Source organism: Corvus brachyrhynchos, unplaced genomic scaffold (genome assembly GCF_000691975.1).
Source record: "Corvus brachyrhynchos isolate BGI_N302 unplaced genomic scaffold, ASM69197v1 scaffold89, whole genome shotgun sequence".
NCBI lineage: Eukaryota > Metazoa > Chordata > Aves > Passeriformes > Corvidae > Corvus > Corvus brachyrhynchos.
The window spans coordinates 2,846,097-2,860,278 of NW_008246063.1; the positions used below are offsets into that span (position 1 = coordinate 2,846,097).

General features: G+C 45.6%; 1 protein-coding gene across 1 annotated transcript in view; it reads right to left on the minus strand.

Annotated features, from left to right (window-relative positions):
• Positions 1-4,762: 4,762 nt before the first annotated feature.
• DENND3 (DENN domain containing 3) overlaps positions 4,763-14,182 on the minus strand; it is a 32,898-nt gene continuing 23,478 nt past the window's right edge. Inside the window, 10 exon segments of the mRNA XM_017746681.1 lie at positions 4,763-6,257; positions 8,357-8,494; positions 8,617-8,732; positions 8,898-9,031; positions 9,985-10,145; positions 11,315-11,454; positions 12,277-12,384; positions 12,858-12,987; positions 13,423-13,593; positions 14,088-14,182. The exon segment at positions 14,088-14,182 is cut by the window's right edge and continues 7 nt beyond it. Coding sequence (XP_017602170.1) covers positions 6,057-6,257; positions 8,357-8,494; positions 8,617-8,732; positions 8,898-9,031; positions 9,985-10,145; positions 11,315-11,454; positions 12,277-12,384; positions 12,858-12,987; positions 13,423-13,593; positions 14,088-14,182 — 1,394 coding nt within the window. The 3' untranslated portion in view covers positions 4,763-6,056.

Sequence of the window (14,182 nt, forward strand, 5' to 3'; positions counted from 1 at the left end):
TAAACATCTCTGAAACATCTATCAAGAATCGGTCCATAGATATTTCTTTTCCACAGGCTTCTTGTTTGATACATTGTGTTACAGTATCCGCACTGTAGCAGTTAAGTAGATGAGGGCACTGAGTGCCACATCCAGTCTTTCCTTAAAAACATCCAGGAATGCTGACTCCACCACCTCCCTGGGCAGCTCCTTCCAATGATTGACAACCCATTCCACGGAGAAATCTTCCAAATATACAATATAAACTTCCCCTGGTGCTAATTGAGGCTGTTTTGGCTTGTCTGACTCATAGGATGGACTTGATGATCTCCAAGGTCTTTTCCAACCCAGTTGATTCTGTGATTCTGTGATTCTGTGATTCTGTGCTTGTGATTTGGGAGAAGAGACTGACCCTCACCTGGCTACAACCCCCTGTCAGGCAGTTGTAGAGAGTGAGAAGGTCCCCCTGGAGCCACCCTTCCTCCAGACTGAGCCCCCACAGCTCCGTCACATGCTCTTCATTAAACTCGTACTCGAGAGCATTTCCGAGTGCCACTGCCCATCCCTAGACATGCTCCAGTACCTCAATGTCCTTCTTGTCATGACTGGCCAAGAACTGCAGACAAAACTCGACCGCTGGCCTCCCCAGTGCCCAGCACAGAGGGACAATCACCAGCCTGGTCCTGCTGGCCACACTATTGCTGACACAGAAGGCCAGGAGGCCACCGGCCTCCTCGCCCAGCTGGGCACACTCAGACTCACATTCAGCCGCTGTTGGCCAGCACCTCCCGGGCCTTTCCTGCTGGGCAGCTTTCCAGCCACTCTGCCCCCAGCCTGGAGCACTGCAGGGCCTTGTTGGGACACGTGGGCAGGACCCAGGCCTTGCTCTTCATGAACCTCATCCCGCTGGTCTCACACCATCCGGCCAGCCTGTCCACATCCCCCTGCAGAGCCTTCCTACCCTGCAGGGCATCGACACCCCCACCCACCTTGGTGTGGTCACCCAAGGGCACTACCCAGCTCTTGGCCTTTAATACACTGGGGAATGCAGCCACTAATGCCAGTACCTCTGACATGCTAAGTGCGCACACTGGCTAATTCCTCTCTAAGCTAAACACAGAATATCCAGACACTTCCCTGGACATGCTGTTAAGGAAGAACTAAAAACATAAAACACAATAAATTGGACATCAGGCCCGCCCTATGCTGTTGGCATTTTTCACCAGCACAGAGAGGAGAACAGGTACCTGCCTCATTGCGGCAGGAGGCTCTCCAGATACCTACAAGACACTCAGAGAGGGGCCGTGCTGGGTTTGGGTGGATAGAGTTGCTTCCTAGTAGCTTCTATGAAGTATGTGAGCAAGTAATGAGGGCAAGAACCTCCCCTCTTGGACCCACTCTGCCCAGCAGAATTTTGGGTTCATCCTCACCTTGAGGGACTGTACCTGGAGAGCCCAAAGTGACGGGGGGAACAAGTGGCAGGGATTGTCCTACATCCCCATCTTCTCCTGGTGCAATGACAAGTGAAGAGGCCCTGTCCCCTGTGCCAAGCGTGGGGTGGGGAAGCCTTCTTGATCCCTTCCAGCACCACAGCAGGATGAGGCCTTGAGAGAGGGACAAGAAGCAGAAATCTCTTGGGTGCTGTTGTGCCTTTAGGGTGATCCCCCTGCTCTGCTCAGGGGAGGTGACTCATCCCTGGCCCTGGGAGTGGGACTCTGTGATCCTTGTCCAAGAGCAGCAGGTCCCTGCTTAGGCTGGGAGGGGGGTGCTAGGTCTGGGCTGGCTGACTTGTGCTGTGCTGGGGGTGAGGACAGTGGAGCTGGGTCACTCCCTTGATGAGATTGACAGCTGGACTGACAGTCTCATAGTCAGACCTGAAGCCAGTCAGAATTTACCCGTGAGAATATTACAGTGAAATTTTGCAGCTTTAGTGAAACCCACAGAGAAGGCCAAGAAGATAATAAGAGATGTTCTAGACACAAGGGGAGGATGTTCTTGTTATGGGACATTAAGAGTGTACAAGGAAGAGCTTGTAGGTAATATATAGCAACTATACCTTTGCTTGTATAGCTAATTGTTTTACTGCCTGAATGGTCATTGCTTGTTAGACAGCCTTGTCACTGTTTGCTAATCTCAATTAGGACACAGCATTTGTGAAGAGGTATAAGAATAGCAGTAGGGAAAATAAAAAATCTACCTCTCAACTATGGATTATGACTAGTGTGTGCTTTTATGTCTGCCTCAACAACAGCCACACTCCCTGAGCTGTTGCTTGTTCCAGAATAACTCACAGTGGCCTTGGAGTGGTTCGGAATAGCCTGGAGAAGAGCTGCTCTAGCACTGCCTCCACTTCCCAGTCTGGACCAAGAACAATCAACAAACCAGTATCATCCCTCCCTGAGCCCAGTCTGCCCCAGTGGGGTCAGTCCCTGCGTTTTCCAGGCTTGGCAGCAGCCAGGGTGTCTCCCGTCCTGGGGGGTGGGGGTGGCATATTGTCCCCACATCCATTGCCACATGGTCCCCATGCCCATCACCAGCCAAGACCTCGTGCACTCCCAGACCCCCAAGGAGCACCCAGGCCACAGCAGTGCCAGCCCAGCTGTGTAACCCTTACGGCACACACTCACTGGGGACATGGAATGTGCCTGTGGGATTTCACCTCTTCCAGGTGACATCCCACACCTCCTCACATTGGTGTCCCATGTGCTGGGCAGCCCTTCACATCCCAAAACGGGGCTAGGGACATGGGGGGCTGGTGGCAGCATTTCATGCATTTGTGCAGCACTGTCCCTGTCCTGACAACTGGGGTGGCACAGGGCCACCCACTGCTTCTGAGAGCAGGGGACCTGTGCCAAGACACTGGGGAACTCGCCATGGAGAGGGGAACAGGATGCCAGGCAGAATCCTGCAGGTTACCATGACAGATGAAACAGATGCAGGAAGGTAAGGAATGCACATCCAGGGGTGAGGATGTGGTTTAGTTTGCCTACAAAAGGATTCAACTGGCACTGAAGGAAGACAGGGCCTGGTTCCATGAAGCCCCCCAGCAGCCCATCAGCACGGGCTGGGAGGCAGAGGAAGGGGCTGTTTCCTCCCTTCCTGCATGGCCCTGTGGGGGAGATCACACCCAGCACACAACACCCTGAATTTCCAAGCAGCTCCCATCTCCACAGCCGAGTTATTTCTGGAAGCAGACACTGCCATCCCTTGGTTTGATCCAAGAATCACAGAACAACTCAATTTGGAAGTGACCCATAGGGATCATCGAGTCCAACCCCCTGCTCCACACAGCACTTCTGAAAACTGGACATAGGACCAAGAGCATCGTGGGCTCCTGGCAGGTCTCTCTGCTCCCCTCAGGTTTTTCAGGTCAGGAGACCAGGAAAAAGAATCAGCAAACATTAGCCTTGAGGTTTCCAAGAAACAGGCAACATTTCCTTGAGGGAGAGAAGGGGATGGCAGCACAAGCTGCACTTGGAGGCTCAGACAGAGGCTGACCAACCCCAACAGCAGCACGGCCTCAGGGCCAGAGAGGGATGGGGTGTGCTCAGCCCGGTCACTCAGGGCCTCCCTTCTCTGCCAGGGGCAGCTCCTGCTCCCTTTGTCCCTTTGCTGGGAGACAGTGACTCACAGAGGCAACTACGCCTGGCAAGCTCTCAGCTGGCAGCAGGGCAAAGAGGAGCTCTGAGCAGCTCAGAGGGTCCCCCTGGCACAACTTGAGGCCATTTCCTCTTGTCCTGTCACTTGTTACTTGGAAGAAGAGATTAACCCTCACCTGGCTACAACCTCTTTTCAGGTCTCCTCAGCCACTGTGGCACAAGCTGTGGGCTCCTGGCAGGTCTCTACTCTCCCCTTGGGCTCCCCCAGTTTGGGAGACATGTGGGAAACAACAGCATAAAAGGAACTGAACAAGCTTTAGCCTTGACCTTCAGTTATCTTCCAAGAAATGGGCAACATTGCCCAGAGGGAAAGGAGGAGGAGAGACAAGAAGCACAAGCTGGACTCACAGTCCCAGACAGAGGCTGACCAACCCCAACAGCAGCACGGCCTCAGGGCCAGAGAGGGATGGGGTGTGCTCAGCCCGGTCACTCAGGGCCTCCCTTCTCTGCCAGGGGCAGCTCCTGCTCCCTTTGTCCCTTTGCTGGGAGACAGTGACTCACAGAGGCAACTACGCCTGGCAAGCTCTCAGCTGGCAGCAGGGCAAAGAGGAGCTCTGAGCAGCTCAGAGGGTCCTTCCCCTGTGCCTTCCCAACACCAAGGGGCTCACAGGAAGTACCTGAAACTCTACTGAGAAGTGAACAGAACCTCACAGTGCTATGACTGCAGGTTCATTCCACAGCTGAAATCCTGGAGCAAAGCTGAGATGGTCAGTGAACACCTACAAACCAGCTGAGAAGACAAGCAGGTTTAAAAAGTCTGTCAGGAATGAAAATCAATGAAGGCAGCAACAGGTGGGCAGCAGGCTGGTGCAGCTGGTTCATCTCTGCAGCCAGGGGAAATTCATTAACAGGCCTTGTGTGTCTTTGAATTCAGTAAATAATTCCTGTCACTTACCCCAAGGAGGCCGACAGAGCCCGGGGAGGAAAAAAGGAACCTGAAAGTCACAGGTAAGGGGCTCAAAGTGGGACATGTTACAGCAGAAGCTGTTTCAGAAAAGGAGAACATGCAGAGAAAAAAACCCAGGCAATTATTCTTTACAGCACACAAAGAGGATGCAAGTCAGTGCTAAAATCATCATTTTTCAGTATTGCATTACACAGGAAAAAGAACAAGGTACAGAGGCCAGAGTATCAATATAGTGTTTAATATTCTTAAATTGATACAAAAGCTAAAAAAGTAAAATTTCTGTTACCATAATACGATAAAAACTTTTATCAGCAGAAATATTGCACAGAGTCATAAAATTTCTAGTCATAATATTTTCCAGTTGTTTATACCCTTCGTTTTAGCCCTACACTGGTTTATATTTATTAAGAAAAGTAGCAGCCCATTTTGTCCTTCTATTTACAGTCTTTTAGACACTGCTTTCCACTCTGCACTGATGCAGATAAAACCATTCTGCATAGATTTATTGTTTTACTTGTAGATAAATGTGACCAGTGGAAAAACCACTATGCATCAGGCACCAATCAGGGAATGCTGCTCTGGAGACTCCTCCAGGCTGCAGCCCCTGATGCTCGCTCCAGAGACTGAGGAGGAGTTTCAGGACTGTACAGAACTTAAAAATGGAGCAGGTTCTACCCAAAATAACAGCAGTTCCTCTGATTGCAGAAACAGGAACTGAAGGGAGATGGGGCAGAGGTTGGTCTGCACAGGGGGTGAGAGGTGCTTCCAAAAGCAAGAATAATATATACAGGAATTAAATAAATTAATGCTTCAGATAAAAAAATCATCAATTTCACAAACTGTTCAAAATGCCAAGTATTGTGCATTGTTTTCAAAGAAAAAATAAATTTAAAACCTAAAACATTCATTTAAAATACCTTGTTTCAGCTGGAGGAGCTTTCAGTGCCATCGGGGAGAGCCTGTCTGTGCCTGCATTTTAAACAAAACGGCCCCAGAAATCCCACCCAGGGTAAGGGACACTGCTACAGCTCCGAGCTCAGAAAGATGATCACAGTGACAACTCCATAAGTCCAAGTGCACTTGTTTTTTTCCTTTTAGTGTCCTCTTCCACCTATTACAGGCTGTAAAGACATTATCAAATCCTATTTTTAAGCAACCTTGCACTGCTAAGAGAGAGCTCCCATGGAATTATTGAGCCAGCTCTGGCATTCCAACACGACCTGCCCCAGGCAGCCAGGTAACCCCAACCCTCCACACCACCTCGTGTCCAGTTTGAAGACAGTGACCTGTCTTCTCCCATTTCTGTTCCTTTACCAAATGTACAGGAGCAGGACAAGGTGTGTGGGAGATTTGCTTTGATTTCCATTTTCTACAACATAGGGATGGAAACCAAATAAATACAAGACAATAACACTGGCAGGTGGTTGAAATAGATGCAAAATGCTGAAGTAAACACAGCCCAAAGTCTTTGCCTTTCCCCAGAGGAGGCAGACACACTCAGAATAGCTTGGCTATCCGGCCTTCCAAATGGCAATCTTCCCTTCTTCCTTCCCAGAGCCGCTGAGGACGTACCTGTCCTCCGCTGAGCACAGCGCCTTCACCACATCGGCGTGGCCAACCAGCTCCTTCTCCACACTCTTGCTCTCAGCACTGATCACATAGATCTTCCCTCTGCTCTTGCCCTGCAGCCACCCACTGCTGCCAACCCACAGCTGGGGGAACAAAACAAACCCACAGTCATTTTCACTATCAGTCCAGGACACAGTTGAGGAGGTTTATATGGCACATTGGTACAGTCTCACGCTTGACTGGAAAAGGGAAACACTGAAAATTTCCTCTTCAGTATAAATAAGGGGCTTGGCTACTATTGCTCCTGGCCTCCTCCAGGCCTCCTCAGCTGCTGTGGCGTGAGCTGAGGGCACCTGGTGGGTGTCTCTGCTCCCCTCTGGTTCCCTCAGTTCAGGAAACCCCCTGTGCCCCATGCTGGAATGTTCAGCTGCAGATCATGCCAGTACTGGGGCTGCTCTCCCTTATCCCTGTGAGAAGCACAGTGTGCTCTTGCAGTGCAAGAGCAGAGAAAATCCAGGGAAGAGCAACTAGAACTGCAAAGAGGAAGAAACAGCTGTCATATGAGCAAAGATCAGAGAATGGTTTGGGTTGAAAGGGACTTTAAAGATGTCATTTCAACCCCCTGCCATGGTCAGGGACAGCTTCCACTATCCCAGGTTGCTCAGAGCTCCATCCAGCCTGGCCTTGAATGGGATGGTGCAGCCACAGCTTCTCTGGGCAATCTGTGCCAGGGCCTCACCACCCTCACATGGAAGATGGAAAAGCCAAGACTCCTTAGGTTGGAGAGAAGGCAGCTAAGGAGCCTTTACAAAAGGTTTACAAACTAACAGAAGTGCAGATAAGCTGAATGTAGAACCACTGTTCTACCCTGAAATTAAGGAAGTCAGGGACACGTGGGAACCAGTAATAGTTCCGTTTCACTGAGAAGAAAGTACTTCTCTGTACAGGGCTGGCAGTGAAATTCATGAACCTGCTGCTCTCCAGGGAACTGTGGCACCAGCAAGATCAGAGCCACAGAGACTGGGTCAAAAAACAGGTAATAAAAGACATAGACCGAGGTACCAGACAGAACACATCCTATTTCAGATAGACACAGTATGCAGCTGGGTTTCTCTTCGGTTTCTTAAAGAAAAACAATGGTTTGTTTTTAATTAAAGCCTGTGACTGACAGCCCTATCAATGTTGTTGTCAGCCTTTATCAGGCTGCAAGCTCACTCTCCGTAACTCATTGCTGTGTAAAGGGAACAGGAGTGTGAGTGGTGGTTGGAGGGGCAGGGCCTGGTTGGAGCCTGTCACTAGTGGTGTCCCCAAAGGGTCAGTACTGGGCTCAGTATTGTTTAACTTATTCATAAATTACTTAAAGAAGTGAAGAGAAAGGAACAAAGTTCTTCTGTAGAATAAAAGAGAGCTTAATGCCTTGGGGGTTCCAAACAATCCTCTCACTCCCTTGAAACAGAGGTTATTAAACGTATCAATCTCTGCCTTGGGGAAGAATATCTTAAAATGATTTCCCATTTTAGTACGAAAGTCTAACCAGAAGCTGAATACAGAGAAAACTTCCCTATTCCACTAAAAAAATTTTTTTGAAGAAGGAAGGAGGGAAAATCTGAGAAAAAGATTCCGAAAGTTGCTTTCCCAGTAGATATACATTAGCTATTTATTTGCAAAGTAACCTTGAATGGGCCCCTGTGGTAGCGCAACTCCAATCATTTGCACAGCTACTGATACGACATAAAAGCAGGTACACAGAGGCCAACAGTGACATGGACACAAGATGCCAAGGTAGGAATCCACTGCCTCCTTTGGTCTGTCCTGAATTAGGAATGTGGTAACTAATCAAGGAAAAGGTCATCTACAAAAACAGGCCAATTAATTGGCATTTGTTGGTTGTCTGGTAACCATTTTTCAAGGCTTAGTCTGAGGAGTCCTGAGATAAAATATCAAAGGACCTAAACTTTCAGTTTCTGCAGTTCCCTGGAAATGTCAATAGCTAATAAATGTCACCACACATTTAATTACTGATGAGAGTTTTGGCTTGCCATGCATTTTGGGGTACACCTGTAACAGCCATTTGTGTTGGGCAGTCTTTAGCTTCTCTGATTTCGAAGAGGAATCAACATTCCAAACCAGTATTTATGCACACACCAAGTGAGGAAGCAATGAGAGCCCATGACAGCTGCAAACAAACAAAACTTCAGTAAAGAAATCCACATGAGGCAAAATAAGCCCAAATGTCTCTCACCTGATTTTTAACTCTTATCATACAAGTAATCTCAGAGCAATCCTGAAGATGAATCTTTTGAGGTGTACTTGAAAGGTCTTTGGTGTTCCAAATGTACAGGTCGCTACTCCTTGAGGAAGACGCCCACACTTCATCTCTCTAAAGCACAGAAAGATACATTTGAGCACTGCTGACAGAAAATGTATCACAATAACCAGGGCTTGAAGGAGGCACAGGGCCCTGCCTCCTTCAAACTCTATCGAACAGAGTAAGTGCAATACCTCGGGCAAGAGCTGGAATCCAAGAAAAGAGGAACACACATCCTTCAGGTGGTGCTCGATTTTCATCTGTGGTCGAAACTCGTGAGTTGACACTACAAGAATGCAACTTCTGGTACCTTCAAATATTAAAAATACAGAGTTAGTAACAGAGGTGCCCACTTCTTCCATCTCTACAAAATATGGAGGAAAAAAGCAAAATAAAATGGAACATCCAATAACTGTCTTGCTTCTTTATGTGAAGATGATTTTTGAAATTATTATTATTTGAGGAAGGGACTTACAGCACCATAGTTGACCATTATGAAGCTTTATAGAGGTGAGATTTTGGCAGGGCAGCTGAAAGACACGGTTCACTTTCAGAGTACTGATGTTCCAAGCAATCACTGTTCCATCTAAACTGCTGGAATAGGCTTCACTGTTGGCACAGATTAAAAAATAAAGAAGTATAGTGTGCATTCATGTTCAGAAAAGAGAACACACACAGAAGATACTTACTTGCAAAATAACCAATTTTACAGTAAGCCAAATTCATGTTCATTTTTTAATTATCTTCAAGATTATCCTTTACAAACTCTGTATCACTGGAAACACTCCAGGCTAACTCAGACCTCTCCGTGAACGAGAGCACAAATTACATCATGCATGAGGAGTAGAGCACAAAACATTCCCTATAATTCTTCTGAACAACATTTCCTGACGGATTTTCCCTCGAGTTAGAAAAAAAACCTCAAATTGTTTTTCTTTGTTACTGCACCTGAGAAAACAAATTATACTATCCCTTTTCTTTTTACCTTTAACATTTGTTGTCTTAGAATGAGAAAACCTTTTTCAGAAGGTTCCAACAACACTTAAACAAATTCTTCCTGAAACCCAGTTACACCTGGTGCACCACTGGCAGACCTATTGACCTTGGAGTTGCCTTTCCCATGGGAAGACAGCAGGTTAAGACATTCAGCCAACACTCTTCCCAGTGCTACCAGAAGATCAAAAGCATTTTGCCTGAACAGAACAATAAATGTATTATTTCTTTTACAAACAGGCAGGAAAAATCCAGAAGCTTGCTGTAAACATTTAGTCGACGACGTGCTCAAAGCGAAAGTGAAGCGGCCTTTAAGCTTCATCTGTATCAGCTCTTCACGGGGTGCTGCCAATTCCTGGCTGTTCTCATCCTCATCCAAAAGAGCATTCCTTTATCCTCTTTGTTCCAAACTACACAGTGCTCTTTACTTAAAAAGCAAATTCTTAGTTGACCATACACAATATGGGAGCTACAAAAATGGGCTAAATGAAGATTTTATTAGCAGGATAAACCCTTCCATTTAAAACAATAAATTCTTTCAACATGTAGGAAAATCAAATTAGATATACCTGGGTGTTCCATTCTTCTTCTCCACAATGATGTCTGTAACATCAGAGCGATGATCATTCAGTTGCTTATTACAAGACATACTGTGGGTGTTGATTATATAAATAATGGAGTCCTGAGAACCAATCCACACTTGACTCTGTTCCACCATGACCATGCAAGTCTGGGGAGAAAAAGCTGGGTTAAATAAAGCCTAGAAGAAAAATCACTCTTTAATGTAACATGGAAAATGCTGTATTCAGAAGCTACAGTTTGCTGGTGATCATTGTAGGAGACAAGACTTGGCTCTCCAGTGTTCTGTCCTTTGCTCTGCTCCATAAAAAATGAGAGGACAGATCTCTTTGCAGCAAATAGGATTAATACTTTACCTTAGGGACTGACTAAAGGTGTGCTTCCTGGCCCAAACAAAGTAAAAGTTACAGAGGGCATCAGGGGGAACCACAGAAGTTAGTGTGCTCCTTTCCTCTGGATTGGAAACCAACCTAACTGTCCAATATATCCACACTTCCAACTTCAGCTAAAAGTAGTGTTTAAGAAAATACTGTCTCCTCTACTGTCTCTGGAATGTCCTTCCCCTTAATCAAACATTCTTCATTTATCTCCCTCCAGAGTCCCATCAGTTGCCAACTTTTTTTGTCTTCTTTTAGGTCAATATCTGACTCTCCTGGAATTCCATCTTTCCTCCACCCAGCTCTTCACCATCAGCTTTACGCCTCCCTTTCTGAGTCTCTCCCACACTCATCCACAGTGATGTATCTTATCTTGCACAGAAGTGACATGTCCAAACCCTTTTCCTGTGTGTTCTCTCTACTGTGTGTTTTTCACTCAGGTTCAGATTCCCCTTTCACAGAGAGAGTTACTCTTTCAGGTGGTCTTTGACAAGCAACTCTCACCTGCTGGTTGAGACACTTTCTTTTAGAGCTCTATCTCTCTTTCAATAGCATCTACCTGGTTTCCTTACACCTTTTCCCAATCTCCAGTTCTTCAGCATGGATGAATTTTCATCTATTCGTAGGATTCCCCTTCTCATCTTCTCTTTGGGTTAATTATCTTCTATTCTATTCTTTCTCCTCAATTGTTTCAACCCTGCTTTCCTGCCCCAAGAACCCATCAGGCCCTCCCAAATCCAATCCATCATTTTTCACCAGTTGACTTGTTTTATTATTAATCCATTTAGCCTCCTTTCCCCTTTTCTCAAAAATCTCCATTTTTTCAGGTTAACTGAAGCCCAAACAACTCAACAACTTTTAAGGAATGATGTGATTCAGGGTCAGACTACAGCAACAAAAGCACCCAGCTGAAGCAGGAACTGTGATCCTGTGCCACTCTTACCAGTTTAGAGCGGCCCATTTTGAAGCAGTGTTGTTGGATAGACCAGGTGGAGGCATCAAAGACCACTACCTTCCCCTCATTTAAAGCACACCAGAGTTTTGGATGAGCATTATCCAGTCTTTCTGAAGGGTCAAGATGCCCTTGAAATAAAGCAGAGAAGATGAGAGAGGTGAAAGAAAACAAATTACTTTTGGAGACCTATGGGAAAGCCATTATTAGGCAGAGCAGGTTTGTAATGAAATACATCTGTGTTCTGGAATTTACATCACCAGTTACTTACTGACACAGTTCTCACAATGAATTTGTGCTCATTCTAATCTGTTTGTTGAGTTCACCCAATGATTTCATCTTAAACTCCAAAGAGAGCAGAGATAATCTCTTCCATTGATGACTAAGAGCTGAGCTCACTGGGATTGCAGGAAGGCTTTTAAGCCCTATGAAATACAACTAATAAATCCACTCACTCTTGTCTACTCCATTAGAGCCTCTTTTAAAAGCATACTATGAATAAAGAAAAGCACCACTGAATCCAACACCCTCCACACTACTCCTTGCACTGGGGTTCAACCAAACACCCCAACAGGACTACTGAAAAATAAAAATATAACAATTAATATTGATCAATGGGGGAGCATCATCCATCCACCCACCCCGCTCAGTAAGTGAGCCAGAAATCTTAATGAGAAATCAGCCCATTAACACAGAATTGAAGTCTGTGATAAGGCACAAATGTAGAGGAAGGCAAAATAAGACTGTGGAACACTATGCCTTGGAGTATCTTAATATGCAACATTACTGTTCTTTTTTAATGATTTTTCTGGTTTAATATTCAACACACAACCAATCCATGTCAGAATGTGAACACATCAGGCAGGCATAATAATACCAGGTGTTACAAGACAATGTGCTTTATAGGCTAATTAAAGCTGGGCTAACCTGAAGAGAGCAATACATCACCTTACCTGGTGTGTAAAGCAAGACATCTATTGCCTGTGGAAACGTCTCACCAGCTGAGGGGTTGATCTTGTGCTTTAGTGTCTCTGCAGTTGTTTTGGGGACCATCATAGGCACTAAAATAGATTTTTAGAAGGTTAGGAAGTGCACATTTAAGCCTGAAATAGAACTACAATACTAATGAGATACCAATTCTACACCATTCATTCGCATTTCTCACTTTTCTTTCCCTCTAGCTTTAGCTGAGGGCCCAAACACCATTTGCATGAATTCTGGTAGCAGAGACATCCACCACCCAAGGAGTCTAAAAAGCAAGACAAAAACACAGCATCCAAGATGGAGACAGAAGCAAAAACCAAAACCAAACCAAACAAAAAAAAGGGGGGGGGAAAAAGAGAGGAAAAAAAAGAAAAGACAAACCCTAAACTTTCTATTTACTATTAAATAAACTACATTTGTGAAAGTGCAATCAGGCTAATGTCTTTTTGTATTTCTACACATAACCAGTTTGAAAAACAGAATATATACTGAAAGAGCAGAAAGAGATGATGCAAACACCAGCAGGCTTTGTAGCATTGCTGTGACTGACCTTCATTTTTCATCCTGTCAAAATAAGACAGTTTAGAGGCTGCATAGATGCTTTTGGAGGACTGCAGGGCACCAACCACAGCATCCATCAGGAGAACATTTGTCAGTGCTTGCTGGATATACTGAGGATCCTAAAGACAGAAGTCTTACTGTAGTTTATCTATTGCTCATTATTCTTACAAGACACCATGTTCAAAATTACAACATGTGTCATGCTTAGCACAAGCACCAGCCAGTTGCTGCCCTGCAGCATAATTCCTGCCACCTGCTGTCAGACCCCACTCCCACATCCATGTTCCAAGCCAGGTCTTGGAGCAGGAAGCCAGAAGCCAGTGTTATTTCATTACAGGAATACTTCAGATCTAGCACAACCTTGATACAGGATGTGCAAACAAAACCATATGTAAAGATACAGCAGGCACAGGGTGGATACCCATTTCCAAGCTGGATCTTTCTTCACGGGAGAGAAGCACCATGAAATTCTAAGATTAGTGCATGAATTATTTAGAACAGAGATAGAAAGCACATTCTTCATACTTATTTGGTTACAAATTCCTGATTTATACCTTGTGATCATATGCCATTTTCTTTCCAGCCCACATTTCTTTCACTATCAGGTACCAGAGATCACACTCAGTTTTAAGGTTGGCTTCAAAGACTTCTTTTTTAGATAATGTTTTAATCCTCAGAGTAGGTATTCTCAAAAGAAGGAAAGCTACAGTTGTGCTCTTAACATCCTGGAAAGTTACAGGAAAGAGAAAATGAGGAGAATGTATCAAAATGACAGATAAGGTTCAGCACTCAGCCCACAGGGCAGCTTTCTCTAATTACAGCTAATTATTTCAGTTGTCCATACACACCATTAAGGAGAGCTGGATTCATGGAAATAAGTTTAAACATCATCATACAGCCTTGGCTCCACAGTGGGTAGAGGCTGACCCACTGATACCTCAGTCACATGAGCACATTTAATGCTCATGTTACTAAACTTCTCTACTCCATATCCTATGTGCTGCACTCTGCACATTTCTCTGAGGTTATAACCTCTTGATTTTCAGTCACGAAATTTTTGGTCCAAACCCCCAGAATTTTACCTAATCACTCATATAGTGACTTCAGCAGTGTTTCCTACTCTCCTTACTGAAACTTTACCTTGAGAGCCAGCTTATTCTGGAGAATGGAACACAACCTATATCCACAGGCATGCCAGAGGACAGAAGTTGATGCTCACCTCTATATCCCTGAAAGCAGCAATCGGGACATAGCCAGGATGGCCTCCTTCAGTCAACAGGAACAAGCGCTTCTGGGTCAGAGCTATTTTCCCTC